Raw genomic sequence first — 15206 nt, 5'->3', positions numbered from 1 at the left:
GGAACATGTGGCAGCCATGATGTGTGCATGTAAGTGTTCTGAGCATCATGTATACTAAACCCAGTGTAAGGTGACGCATGAGGACCATGTAAAGGATGGCACAAATGATGTGTGTTATGGTACCACAAGACTTTGACTTACCTCTGACCCCACCAAAAGCAGATGATGAAGAGTCTCCTGAACATCCTTCACTCTTAAGAGCAGAATAACAGCAAATATGTTGAATGATTAATTCAGCTTTTGTCCCAACCTCAACAAATAGTTGCTTTATTACACGTAACCTATCTCTGAAATAAGTAAATTTCAAAAGTTTAATGTAACCATTTATTTAGAATTTTAAGGTTAGGTAGCCTTTAGGCTTGTAAAATTACATTTTCTGTAGGAATTTTCTACCGATAGACAAAATGGTGAAAAGTATACCAAAAGAAGAGAAAGTGGTAGCACGTTGGTGAAGAGAACAATGGTGATGAGGAGGCGATGGGCAGGTATGGTGTTAGGGAGAGAAACAATGAAGGGCAGATGGGAGAGAAGAGGAATGAGAGTCGGTAGGAGTAAGAAGGGGTACATGTGAGTGAATGAGAGGGAAGGAGTTGGAAGGAGCAGAGGTGGTGAAGGTGGACAAATTTAAATCCTTGGGTTGAAAAGTCCAAACCAATGGAGGGTGCAGCAGAAAGGTAATGAAGACAGTGCAGGCAGGGTGGACTGGGTGGAGAATAGTGACAGGAGAGATTTGTGATAGAAGAGCACCTGCAAGAGTGAAAGGGAAGGTCTATAAAATGACAGTGAGACCAACTATGCTGCATGGTGTGGAGACGGTGGCACTGACAAAAAGAGAAGAGGCAGAGCCTGAAGTGGCAGAGCTGGAGATGCTACAATTTTCACTCAGAGTAACGATGGTAGACAGGATTAGAAACAACGTATATTAGAGGGGACAACACAGGTGCGACAGTTTGGTGACCAAGTGAGAGACACTAGATTGAGATGGTTTGGGCAGGTGCAGAGAAGAGATGAGGGGTACATCAGGAAAAGAATGTTAAGGCTGGAAGTACCAGGTAAGAGGAAAAAAGGAAGGCCAAAGAGGAGGTTTATGGATGTGGTGAGGGAGAACACGAAGGCAGTAGAGGTGGCAGAAAATGGGGATAGATGGAGACAGATGATCTGTTGTGGTGACCCCAAAATGGGAACAGCCAAAAGAAGAAGATAGATAGATAGATAGATAGATAGATAGATAGATAGATAGATAGATAGATAGATAGATAGATAGATAGATAGATAGATAGATAGATAGATAGATAGATAGATAGATAGATAGATAGATAGATGTTACTTTTAGTATAGTAGGCAAGATAGATAGATAGATAGATAGATAGATAGATAGATAGATAGATAGATAGATAGATAGATAGATAGATAGATAGATAGATAGATAGATAGATAGATGTTACTTTTAGTATAGTAGGCAAGATAGATAGATAGATAGATAGATAGATAGATAGATAGATAGATAGATAGATAGATAGATAGATAGATAGATAGATAGATAGATAGATAGATAGATAGATAGATAGATAGATAGATAGATAGATATGTAAGGTACTATATCCTGGTTTTTGCTTTTTTGTGTTGTTGCTAATCAGTCATAGGCAGAATAATTTCTTTGTAAGGGTCCAGCGTTTCAGTTTTTTTACACAAACGTCTGACCATAAGAAGGGTCGGTGACATGCCCCATAAACACTGGTAACCCATGACGGTCATCCCAGAGGACAAACATAAAAGGATTGTGTGCTTCAAATGTTAAGATCGTGCGTGAAAGACTGATGAAAGTTGAGCCGGCTGCCTCCACCCCATTCTCATGGAGTTCAATCACCGCCTGGTGACTGGCATCTGAGACAAAGAGGCCATTCTCTGAGCTCATACCACACAGATTCGGAGAAGAGAACAGATCAGACAGTCCTAATTAGTACAAAAAATAAAAAGAAAGACAGAAAGAAAACAAGTCACTTTATTGTCACATCACTTAACACACATGTTCAAGATCCTCAGCAGCAGGGCCTTCGAGTATTATCATATTGACACAATAGAGTAGACACATAATATCCATCCATTATCCAACCCACTATATCCTAACTACAGGGTCATGGGGGTCTGCTGGAGCCAATCCCAGCCAACACAGGGCGCAAGGCAGGAAACAAACCCCGGGCAGGGCGCCAGCCCACCGCTGTAGACACATAATAGATACATTTAAATATCACTTCAATAGTAAGACATTGAACAAACTAAACTCAATAAATGAGTAAGCAGACATGGCGACCATTCATGCACTATACAGTACATTGCAAACCAATGACATGAAAGGAAAGGAATGTGCAAAGGAATGTAGGGATAAAGGAACAGCAGTGTGAACATGGACTAGTGGGCTGGATCAGGGTCTGTTCTAGTCATTATGCAGAGTTCAAGATATTAACAGTTTGATGCGAGAAACTGTTTCAGAGCCTGCTGGTCCAGAAAACCTGATGCTATGGTATTGTCTACCTGAAGGTAGTAATGTGAACAGTTCATGACTTGGATGACTGGAGCCATAGTTGATCTGCCTGGTTTTTCCAAGACACTTCCTATCATGTGTGTCTTGTAGGCTACGACCATCACCTCCAGTCACCTTTGGGACAGAAGGCACTACCCTCTGCAGGGCTTTGTAATTGAGAACAGCGCAGCACCCATACCAGGTAGTGACACAACCACTTAGGACACTTTCAGTGGTGCAGGTGTAAAATGATCTGAGGGTCTGAGGGTTCACGCCAAAACCTCTTCAGCCATCTGAGATAAAAAAGGGAGTTGTCGTGCCTTCTTCACCACGGTCCATATGAGGACATGCACACCGAGGAATTTAAAAGTGTTCACCTTCTCCACAGTGGTCTCATTGATGGCCAATAGGATAGTGTAGGCCACCTTGCTTCCTGAAGGCCACTGTAGTAATCTTTTCTAGCAAGAGTGTGTCACACCTCTCTGTTTTCAGTCTCATCACCTTTGAAAATAAGACCCACCACCATTGCGTCATCTCCAAATTTCTCAATAACCTGTTCCTAGCTGTACAGTTGGATGTAGAAGAAATATAAGAGAGGACTTAGTACACATCCCTTGGGGGCTCCCGTATTGAGAGCGGCTATGGAGGAAGTGGTGTCACCCAGTTTAACCCCCTGGCACCGATTCGACAGGAGGTTCATGACCCTGCTACATACAAATAGCCCTGAGCTCGCTGTGAAGCTTAGAGACAATTATGGTGCTAAATGGCGAGCTGTAATCTGCAAAAAGTATTGTCACATATGTGTCTCTTTTGTCCAGGTGGGAGAGGATGGCGTGTGATGTCAGGGCAACAGCTCCATCAGTGGATCTTTCTGCAGTGGATCTAATGTGCCAGGTAGCATGGAATAAATAAAGTCTGTGACCAATGTGTCTAAAGATTTACTTACAGTGGGGGGCAGTGCAACAGGGGGCCAGTCATTTAGATACAGTGCATCCTGAAAGTATTCACAGCGCATCACTTTTTCCACATTTTGTTATGTTACAGCCTTATTCCAAAATGGATTAAATTCATTTTTTTCCTCAGAATTCTACACACAACACCCCATAATGACAACATGAAAAAAGTTTACTTGAGGTTTTTGCAAATTTATTAAAAATAAAAAAACTGAGAAATCCCATGGACATAAGTATTCACAGCCTTTGCTCAATACTTTGTCGATGCACCTTTGGCAGCAATTACAGCCTCAAGTCTTGTTGAATATGATGCCACAAACTTGGCACACCTATCCTTGGCCAGTTTCGCCCATTCCTCTTTGCAGCACCTCTCAAGCTCCATCAGGTTGGATGGGAAGCGTCGGTGCACAGCCATTTTAAGATCTCTCCAGAGATGTTCAATAGGATTCAAGTCTGGGCTCTGGCTGGGCCACTCAAGGACATTCACAGAGTTGTCATGAAGCCACTCCTTTGATATCTTGGCTGTGTGCTTAGGGTCGTTGTCCTGCTGAAAGATGAACCGTCACTCCAGTCTGAGGTCAAGAGCGCTCTGGAGCAGGTTTTCATCCAGGATGACTCTGTACATTGCTGCAGTCATCTTTTCCTTTATCCTGACTAGTCTCCCAGTCCCTGCCACTGAAAAACATCCCCACAGCATGATGCTGCCACCACCATGCTTCACTGTAGGGATGGTGCAAGGTTTCCTCCAAACGTGACGCCTGGCATTCACACCAAAGAGTTCAATCTTTGTCTCATCAGATCAGAGAATTTTCCTTCTCATGGTCTGAGAGTCCTTCAGGTGCCTTTTGGCAAACTCCAGGCGGGCTGCCATGTGCCCCTTACTAAGGAGTGACTTCCGTCTGGCCACTCTACCATACAGGCCTCATTGGTGGATTGCTGCAGAGATGGTTGTCCTTCTGGAAGGTTCTCCTCTCTCCACAGAGGACCTCTGGAGCTCTGACAGAGTGACCATCGGGTGCTTGGTCACCTCCCTGACTAAGGCCCTTCTCCACCGATCGCTCAGTTTAGATGGCCAGTCAGCTCTAGGAAGAGTCCTGGTGGTTTCGAACTTCTTCCACTTACGGATGATGGCGGCCACTGTGCTCATTGGGACCTTCAAAGCAGCAGAAATTTTTCTGTAACCTTCCCCAGATTTGTGCCTCGAGACAATCCTGTCTCGGAGGTCTACAGACAATTCCTTTGACTTCATGCTTGGTTAGTGCTCTGACATGAACTGTCAACTGTGGGACCTTATATAGACAAGTGTGTGCCTTTCCAAATCATGTCCAGTCAACTGAATTTACCACAGGTGGACTCCAATGAAGCTGCAGAAACATCTCAAGGATGATCAGGGGAAACAGGATGCACCCGAGCTCAATTTTGAGCTTCATGGCAAAGGCTGTGAATACTTCTGTACATGTGCTTTCTCAATTTTTTTTATTTTTAATAAATTTGCAAAAACCTCAAGTAAACTTTTTTCATGTTGTCATTATGGGGTGTTGTGTGTAGAATTCTGAGGAACAAAATGAATTTAATCCATTTTGGAATAAGGCTGTAACATAACAAAATGTGGAGAAAGTGATGCGCTGTGAATACTTTCAGGATGCACTGTATGTTACTGTACCAACATTAGGAAGAGTTGACAATGATGGACATTTTGAAGCATTCAGGGACAACTGAGAAAGAGAAGGAGCAAACCACAGAGAAAATGAATGGTTAAAGATTGTACTTGGAAATAGCATGACAATATCTGATGTGAATCCTTCAAAGCACATCAGCAACAAAGAAGAGAAGTTCGAGCAGACTGGTGACTTACCAAGCTTTTCCAGGACACCTTTCAAATCAGTTTTGGTCTTAAGATTCAGCTTAGGTATGGACACTATCACATCGCTCTCGTCCTCTTTATTAAGCTGTTTGACCATGTCCAGGAAATCCTCAGTCTTCAGCTTACTTTGGACTTGTGAAAGACCCGTGGGACTTAGGTTGTTAGGCAGTATAAGAACCAGACTGCTCTCATTGGAAAGGCGGAATCTGGCAACCTGCAAGTAAAACAAAACCCCTTCAGTTTGGGTCAGAGGAGCAATCGCAATTTACTGCATCGAAAGCAGACATTCATTTGTGAGATGACACCGCCTCAGAGTACAGCTTGAACAAAGCCAGGCCAGCAACACTCCTCTCTGATGTTCACCTTGGGAAGCTGCATCTGCATGTGATCGCCTCAGGAAGAGCTCACATGTTCGGCCGCTTGCTTTCCCTGGGTGTCACACTTTTTCACGCCTGACTAGGCGGCACTTTGTCAGCAATACACATTTAAAAATAACGCACGTCGTTTAATCAGATGAAGCTGCCACGTGTTTCTTTATTCAAATGGTAAACTGCAAACTTTTCTCCTTGTCATCGCCCAGCTGGTCTGATGCTGAGTCAATAGGCCTGAACAGAGTGCTGCGTATGTGCCAGTGCCAGCATTGGCAGCAATTTATATTTAATTTAGCCAATTCAAATTCAAAGTCAGTCCATTCATTTTTACCAAACCTACTGCTAATATGCATCTAGTAATAAAGTTCTATCTATCATATAGTGCCATTCATATCTATCTATCTCTCTATCTATCTATCATATAGTGCCATTCATATCTATCTATCTATCATATAGTGCCATTCATATCTATCTATCTCTCTATCTATCTATCATATAGTGCCATTCATATCTATTGTGAAAGGCGCTATATAGCGCCCAACCCGGCACAGACTGAGGCAGAGGCACGTACTTAAATAAACACTTTTTTATTTTTCTTCAACCGTGGGGCACGCCTTCCTCGTGTCCCACAGGCCCAACACAGTCCCAAAACACTCACAATAACGACAATATTGCTTCTGGCTCCACCACTCGTCCTCAGGCTTAGTCCTACTCCTCCTCACTCTGGCTATCCTGAGTGGTGGTGGCTGGCCTTTTTTATACCCCACCCAGAAGCATTCCAGGTGCTTGATCACCTGGCCCTAATGGCATTTCCGGGTGGGGCTGAAGATTTGACCAGCCGGGCTGCAGACTCCATGCAGCTCCCCCTTCGGCCATCCGAGCCCCCAGCCAGGCTGTGGAGGACTCCATCTCCCATGGAGCCATGCGCCAGGTTGGGGAATCATCGTCTGCCAGGGAGGCTGCCACCAAGCGTCCCGGGGGAGGTATTGAGCTGTCCATGGTAGCTCCCCCGGAACAGATGCAGTAGGGGCGTCCCTGCTGGGCATGGGACCCGGCTGTCCTTCACACTATCTATCTATCTATCTATCTATCTATCTATCTATCTATCTATCTATCTATCTATCTATCTATCTATCTATCTATCTATCTATCTATCTATCTATCTATCTATCTATCTATCTATCGTCAGTGCCCTCCATAATGTTTTATGACATAGTTGCCATATTTAGTTCTTTGTCGCGTATCTCTCATATGTAATAACTGCTTGTAGCCTGTGATTCACAGACATCACCAGGTGCTGAGGGTCTCCTCTGGTGATGCTCTGCCAAGTCTCTAGTGCAGCCATTTTCAGCTCCTGCTTGTTTCGGGGGTTTGTCCCTTTAAGTTTTCTGTTCAGCATATGGAAGTCCTGCTCATTTGGATTGCAATCGGGTGACTGTCTTGGCCATTTCAGAATTTTCCATTTTTTCTTTAATAAACTCCCGTGTGGCCTCAGTAGTATGTTTGGCTCATTATCTTGTTGGAGGATGAAGTGCCGTCCAGTGAGTTTGGAGGCTTTGACTGGAACTCGAGCAGATCAGATGTTTCTATACACTTTGTGTCGCTGCCATCAGCAGTTCATCATCAGTGAAGAGAAGTGTGCCAGGACCTGTGGCAGCCATATATGCCCAAGACAGAACATCTCCAGCACTGCCATGTTTAACAGATGAAGGGGTCTGCGTTGGCTCTCGGGCAGTTCCTTTCTGTCTCCACACTTTGTCATCACTCTGATGAGGTTCATCTTTGTCTCATCTGTCCACAAGACCTTTTCCCAGAATTCTGCAGGCTCTTTAAAATTCTTTATTCACAAACTGTTATCTAGCCATCCTGTTTCTGTGGTGTTGATCTTGCAGTGTGTCCTCTGTGTTTCTGTTCATGATGTCTTCTGCTGAGAGTCATCTCTGACGCACACACATCTGCCCCCTGTAGACTGTTTCTGATCTGTCAAACAGACGTTGGGGGCTTTTTCTTGACCATAGTGAGGATTCTTCTGTCATCGGCAGTGGAGGTCTACCTTGGCCTACCAGTCCCTTTGTGATTACTGAGCCCACTAGTGTGTTCCTTCTTCTTCATGATATTCCAGACAGTTGATTTTGGTCATCCTAAGATTTTACTGATGGCTCCAATGGTCTTGTTCTTGTTTTTCAGCCTCATAATGGCATCTTTGAGTTTCATTAGCACAGCTGTTGTCCTCACGTTGAACAACAGCAACTACAGACCCCAAAGGGTAGAAACAAGCCAAGGTATCTTATGAAGCCATGAAACCCACCTGAGAAATCACAAACACCTGTGACGTCAATTGTCCCAAACATCATGGTGCCCAGAAATGGGGGAACCGTGTAGAGAAAGTACTGTGTGACCAAAATATTTGCAAATCCCTTTAAATGAAAGTCTGCAATGTGCTCTTTAATCACAACGTCAGAATTGTTTGATTTGTAATTTAAAACTGTGGAGCAGAGGGGGAAATCAAGGAATAATGTGTCTTTGTTCCAAATGTTATGTAGGGCACTGCAAGAGTGGGATGGCCACAGGGAGAACCACAAGACATCAAACACAACTTCAAATCCCATCTTCCCCTTGTAAACAGCAGGCCAGCCCTCACTGCATTATTTTCCAGGACACTCCCATCTCTCCGTGCCACTTCTTTTTGGGTGAATCTTCACCATTAATCCACCATTCTATTCTCAATTCCAAATGATTTGGCATGCAATGGGTATTTACACCCCATGCCACGATGAATTCCTCCAAGTCACTTCCATGCTCTGCAAAGAACATAAACAGGAGAGCAGCCTCAGGCACTTTCAGATCCCAGTGCAGACCTTACTTTATAAAACCAGGTGCCCACCATGCCAGAGGGGGTTCTTTTGTTACCCTGCGGAATAAAGCTGTTATCCTGCTAGCTCCTCATGACTCCAGTCACAAGCTTGTGGATCAGGACCCCCGTACACATGCAGCCTGCATACAGTACAGATAAAGGCGCTCACCTTGGCATTCAGAGCTCTGCTCTGTATTATTGCCAGTGGGTACTTGTCATGTTCCATCATTGGTACAAGCACAAACTTTTTTGAGGAATGTCCAAAACGCATAAATGTTTTCGGCTTTGTTTCATCTTCTTGAAATTTTACTTTCCACTTCCCTGCATAGAAAAGAAAATGCAAAGTGTTGTAAACATTAACGGAGCGATTGTAAATTATCTAGCTTGGGACTAAACAAGCCATGAAGTACAAGGGACTCTCTGTAGACCTCCACGATCAAATTATGGGCAGGCAGAGAGATCAGGGCAAGGGGATGAAACTATCTGAAAAGTTTTGAGTGCTCCACTGAGCAAAGTGGCTTCACAAAGTTTGGAAACATCAGGAGTCTTCTGAGAGTTGGCTCTCTGGCCAGACTGAGAATCCGTGCAAGAAAGGGCCTGGACCCAAAGACCACTCCAGCAGGGATGTGTGGTCAGGGGAGGCATGAAAAGTAGAAAAAATAATAATGATAACATAAAATAAATTTGTCCACTGGTCTGTGCTATAAATTTGTTATCTGTATGATTCTAATAATTTTTATATTTTTTTATAGTTAAAATCTCTAAATTTGCACATTTCCTGTTCAAATACTGGGGAGAAACTCGAGGTGCGGTGCGACGAGCCTCACCTCCCCTCAGACTGCGCTCTCCTCACATACTGGGCTGATGCAGGCAATTGCCGCGTGCCCGTCGCTGTCTCTCTGTGTGTCACCAATATAATGTGTGCAGACACGTTTATTACGCACCCTGACTTTCCACAGTCTGGCTAACATCTTTAATGAATGTGTGTGACAGATTTAGTCTTGCTGATTGGACATAAAACTGCAGTGAGAAGGCACAAGGTGAGGCAGACAGTACCGTGCCGCCCTGAAGGGGGCGCATGTGAGCCCAACAGGCACTCGTTGCTGCTGTTCTTCTACTCAGAGGCTCTCGGCACCAATAAGTTAGCGATATCAGAAAGTCAAGTGCAATGCAGCGACCCGTTAATTTGTATTTTTTATTCCGACTGACTGCCAAAATGAAAGATTAAGGTTTTTAAAACAAAAGGAAAATAAGGAGGATTTTTACAAGAAGGCGATGGAGATTTTTGTGGAGAAGGATAGGCGCATGGGCTTCATTTACAAATAAAGGTAAGACCATAAGCGGTTTTCCTCACGGGTGGCGCAGTGGTAGTGCTGCAGCTTTGCAGTAAGGAGACTGTGAAAGATTGTGGGTTCGCTTCCCAGTTCCTCCCTGTGTGGATAGCGCTTTGAGTACTGAGAAAAGCGCTATATAAATGTAATGAATTATTATTATTTTCAATTTTACAAAAAATTGGATCAGACTAAGAAAAAAAAAACAATCCAATATTTAAGAACTAAATTTTGACCTCAAATAAAATATTCTTTTGTTTTTCTTGTTATCCTTTTGTGGAACAGTCTGTATTAAAGTTGATTAAAGCATCACAATTAAAAGTTTTTAAAAACAACTAAATATTTCAATTAAGGTCTAAATTGAAATCTGTTTATTTATACACCACTCTATACTTTCATTTGTATTGAATGAGTTTGAATTGTGGAAATGCAACGGCAAATTTAGAACACGTGGAGGGTGAGGAGCAAATGCGCTCTCTCCGCTTTCTCTCGCCGCTATAGACGTAACGTTCTGTCTTAGCCAAATATGCGCCTTAGCTATGTGTGTTGTGAGGGATGGCCGGCCAAATATTCCGGTCCACACCTCCAGGCCGCCAGATGGAGTCCTCCCAGCAGCATGGAAGGTCCCCAAATTCCAGCAGGGTATTATGGACATTGTAGTTTTTATAAACAACCCTGCTGGATACCATGGGGACCACCAGGAGCCGCTGTAGGGAGGCTTACAGAGTGTTACATGCCCTATAACCCGGAAGTGCGTCATGATCACATGACCGGAAGGAACGGCGTGCTTCCGGGTTGAAGAAAAGGACTTTTAATATGACCCGGAAGTGATGAGGACTTATGGATTGTTGGGATGGAACCACTTCCAGGTCAGGGACTATAAAGGACTCTGGGAAACCCCAGACGCGTGAGCTGAGCTGGGTGGAAGGGTGGCAATGAGTCTGGGAGAGGAGGATTGGTGATTATTGTATTGATTATTGATTTGTATGAGTAGTGTGGAGTGGAGGGTGCTTTGTGCACATTATTATTATAAAATAAATAACAATTGGATTTTTACCTGGTGTTTGGAGTGGTACCTGAGGGTTCAAGGGAGCACTAGCGCCCCCTACTGCTACAGTGTGTAAAGAATGCTGATAAGATATGAAACATAACCAGTAGTCAATGTGCAGGCTGCCAACTGAATAGTCAATAAACGACTCTTTGGGGCTCATATATTTGTATATCTAACTCTGAAGGAGTCACCAGCCATGAACCTCACCGCACGTCACTGCACTCTAACAGAGCTTCAGAAGTCCTCTGCCCGAGATGAGAGAACCTGTTCAAAGAATGGCCTTCTCAGCAGCACTCCATTCAATCAGGTGTTTATGATAGAGCAACCAGACAAAAACCACCTCTGAGTAAAAGGCATATGACAGTTTAAAGGACTCTGAGAGTGTGAAGAAGAAGATTCTTTGGCCTCATGAGACAAAAATTGAACTTTTTGAGCAGAATTCCAAGCACAAAACCTGGTGAAAATCCAAGACTTAATACCATCTCTACAGTGAAGAATGGTGGTGGCAACGTCACACTATGGGAGTGCTCCTCAGAGTCAGAGGCAGGGAGACGGGTCAGAACTGAGGGAAGGATAAATGCAGTCAAATGCAGAGAGGTCCTTGAAGAAAACCAGGAAACAATTCATTATTCAAACAGTCGTGGAAATCTGGAACAAACCACCAAGACATGGAATGGAAGCAGAAACCTTGAGAACCTTTAAGATGGATCTGGATGAGATATTGGGCCAGCTTAGCTATTAGCTAAACAAAGAAGCTTCATAGAGTGAATGGGCTCCTCTCATTTGTCATTTTTTTTACATTGTTAAGTTCACAAACTACAAAGAATGGACACAAAGGCTCTTTTGGCCATCAAGAACAACCAGTGAGGGAAAGACATGAAAATTTTAACCAACAAATGTTATGTGCCACACACTTCCAGTTTATCAACCATCTACAAATACTCCTCAAAATGACGGCACCCATAAGAAAAACAAGATGGTGTTAAGGAAGAGCGCTACTTATTTAAACAGAAAAAGCACCAAAATAGATGTGACCACAACATCTAAAACCCCTAAAACAAGATCAAAATAATTTCTACAGGTCAATGACAACTTACAAAACATCAAAAACCAAACATCTGATCAGGAGAGACCGGCTAACACAGTGGTCTCTGTGTGCAGATAACTCCAATTCAGGCACCCATGAGGACTGTTTTAAAGCAATGAGATTTGCATGAGTTTGTTGCTCTTCCATCTAAAAATATATTAGAATACCTGATTATCTATCTATCTATCTATCTATCTATCTATCTATCTATCTATCTATCTATCTATCTATCTATCTATCTATCTATCTATCTATCTATCTATCTATCTATCTATCTATCATTATATAGTGCCTTTCACATCTATCTATCTATCTATCTATCTATCTATCTATCTATCTATCTATCTATCTATCTATCTATCTATCTATCTATCTATCTATCTAGTTACCTTTAAAATAAATGGCGTTCAGTAGAAGCATCTCAGGGGAGGCCATGATCTCATCCACCAGATGGGTAATCTTGTTTTGGGTCTTTTCAGCAACCCACTCATTGATCATCCGAACATTCTCAGCCATGTCATTGTTCAGTGGCATTGCAACTCCATAATACTGTTTCGATTGTTCCAAGAAAAAGTCATGGAGTTTAAGTCCTGGTTGAGAAGATAATCACAGTTAAAATCTACCAACACTTGTCTGGTCTTGTCTGATAGAAAGTGTGGAGAGATACGTATAGGGGAGTGCAAAAAATAAAATAAAACCCTGGAATTGGATCACCTGATTGGTAGTAAATTGCACTGGCGATAAGCAAATTGGAATCCGACTGGATCAGATTGCCCATCTCTTGGTGAACGCAGGTGAAATGTTCCGGATAGTTCAAGGCCTTCTTCAGGACGGAGAGAGTCTCACCTCGGGCTCCTGTAAGGACAGCACAAAGGAGATCACCGGGTGTCACAGTCCTCATGAAATAATCACACTCTGGTTAGTTCGTTTTTGAATCATATTCCTAAGAAAAACACAGTTTAGCAAAATTCTTTATCATATTTTTTATGATAGTTGATAATTTATAAATGATTTCTGAGCTTTGTAATTTTTTTTTTCTGTGAGGCCTGATCATTTTTACTTTCTCGTATACAAAGTACATGGAAAGTATTGTAATCGTCCAAAGATTCGATGTCGAGATTTTGATGAATCTTGATATTTTAGACCTCCCTGACTTTCTTGTATACGGAATATAGGGAAAGTATTGGAATCCTCCCAAAATTCAATTTTGAGATTTTGATGAATCTCGACATTTTAGACCTCCCTGAAAATACCATTCGGGGAATTATGTTTGTGTGTGTGTGTGTAAACACGATAACCTGAGTACGCTTTCACTTAGGTCAACCAAATTTTATGTACAAGTATTAGATACAAAACATAGATTTCTATCAACTTTTGGGCTACTACCATTAACCGGAAGTGGTACTTTACCTTTTTATTCATGCAGCTGCAGAGTCCGATTTATTAAACTTTACTTTTATAATAATTGTTCAATATTATTAATTTGATTTGATTTGTTGTTGATGGGTTTTTAATGTACATAATATAAAAATATAATCATTGTCTTGCAGTTTACTCCTCAAATATCCATCCCCATATCTGAGTATACGAGAACGTCGAGGGGAGGCCACTACCGATTTTTAATTTTAGTTTTGAGCCACAGAGAATTCAGTGACACTTTTATTTTTGCTTTCTTATGATGTTATTGTTTAAGCAGTGCTAATTTTTCTATCATTGTATATGGGCACCGCCATTTTGACTAGCCGTTGATATGCCATGTGATGAGCTGGTGCTAGGGGGTGTGGTCCTAAAAGTCACATCATGTGACATTTGTCAGTGTGATGATATAAAAGTTGGCACTTCAAGTAGTTCTATGTCCAAGACTCTGGATAATATTTACACTTTCAAGGCGGGTGTCGATAACATCCATCCATCCATTTTCCAACCCGCTGAATCCGAACACAGGATCACGGGGGTCTGCTGGAGCCAATCCCAGCCAACACAGGGCACAAGGCAGGAACCAATTCCAGGCAGGGTGCCAACCCACCGCAGGACACACACAAACACATTCACACACCACACACCAAGCACACACTAGGGCCAATTTAGATAACAGTCGACACATAAACAATTGCAGGCTAACTGTGAAGGCAAAACACCTGGAATGTATTATATAGTTTTATGCTCTAGATGGCAGCAAAAACAATGAGATAAAGATGAATCGCCATTTATTTTTATTCCAACATGGTGTCAAATGTCATCAAAAGAAATCCTTTACCAGAAACACGTTGTGTCGATGACTTGGGTTCTGCACTGTCAGATGAGGATTTTGAGCTGTCAGAGGAAAGTGACAATGAGAGTGCTGCTGAAAAAACGTTTTTGCTAGTTTTATGATTTTTTTACAATCTTGGTAATAAAATGGAGTTTGACAAAACAAAGAAAATGAAGCCTCCAAAGAGTTACACAAATCTTAGACAACCCCACCAGGGAACCCCTTGAAGGAACTCACGCAATCGATTAGAATCAGTAAGTGAAATCAAAATTGGTCCCCCTTGGAACGATAAGAGAGATGAGAAACGGGAAATTAAATTAAAGAGCAAGAAAGTTCCCTTTTGATAGGACGGGAGCCATTAGAAATGAGTTGTGAACATATTTAGGGCTAAGACTTATTGCTTTGAATTATTTGTTTGCTGTCTGTTTTCCTGGAAATTTGCCAAACAGCCTGCTTAGACAAACTTTTTTTCCCAGAGCCCCATGATGCTTTGTGAGGCCAGTGTGACATCACAGAGCTGTGGCAACCATGTGCAGACCTTTCACTTACATTTCAAGTCGCTGCCCTTTCTGTTCCATGTATACATGATCTCACTGTCCTATCTGTGGAAAGCTGGATTTGCACTTCACATGGGTTAACAAAAATAGCAGTATATCCATTTGAGGGGTACATTAGCTCAGAGGATCTCAAATTCAGTCCTTGGGTCTCCATGTGGCTTCAGGGTTTTGTTCCAACCACTTCTACATTTAGCAAATCATTTTTATCTTAAACAGATCTCATTGTTTAATGAATACGTTTGGTGTTTTCCAAACTTCACAGACATAATGTAAATGCATTTGCCATGAGAGATTGTGTTGTAAAGTTAAACATATTCTATAAATTGAAAAAAAAAATACACAGCTTGTTCTTTCATTTTATAATGA

At 42.3% G+C, this 15206-nt stretch overlaps 1 protein-coding gene across 1 annotated transcript in view; it reads right to left on the bottom strand.

The window, feature by feature from the left end:
- Positions 1–310: 310 nt before the first annotated feature.
- LOC114658466 (uncharacterized) overlaps positions 311–15206 on the bottom strand; it is a 38561-nt gene continuing 23665 nt past the window's right edge. The window contains exons 8-12 of the mRNA XM_051932547.1: positions 12747–12887; positions 12422–12622; positions 8733–8884; positions 5330–5552; positions 311–1953 (exon numbers count right to left, since the gene is read on the bottom strand). Coding sequence (XP_051788507.1) covers positions 1685–1953; positions 5330–5552; positions 8733–8884; positions 12422–12622; positions 12747–12887 — 986 coding nt within the window. The 3' untranslated portion in view covers positions 311–1684. The remainder of the gene's footprint in view (positions 1954–5329; positions 5553–8732; positions 8885–12421; positions 12623–12746; positions 12888–15206) is intronic.

Source organism: Erpetoichthys calabaricus, chromosome 10 (assembly GCF_900747795.2).
Source record: "Erpetoichthys calabaricus chromosome 10, fErpCal1.3, whole genome shotgun sequence".
Classification (NCBI taxonomy): Eukaryota; Metazoa; Chordata; class Cladistia; order Polypteriformes; family Polypteridae; genus Erpetoichthys; species Erpetoichthys calabaricus.
This window is presented reverse-complemented; position numbering and strand designations above follow the sequence as displayed.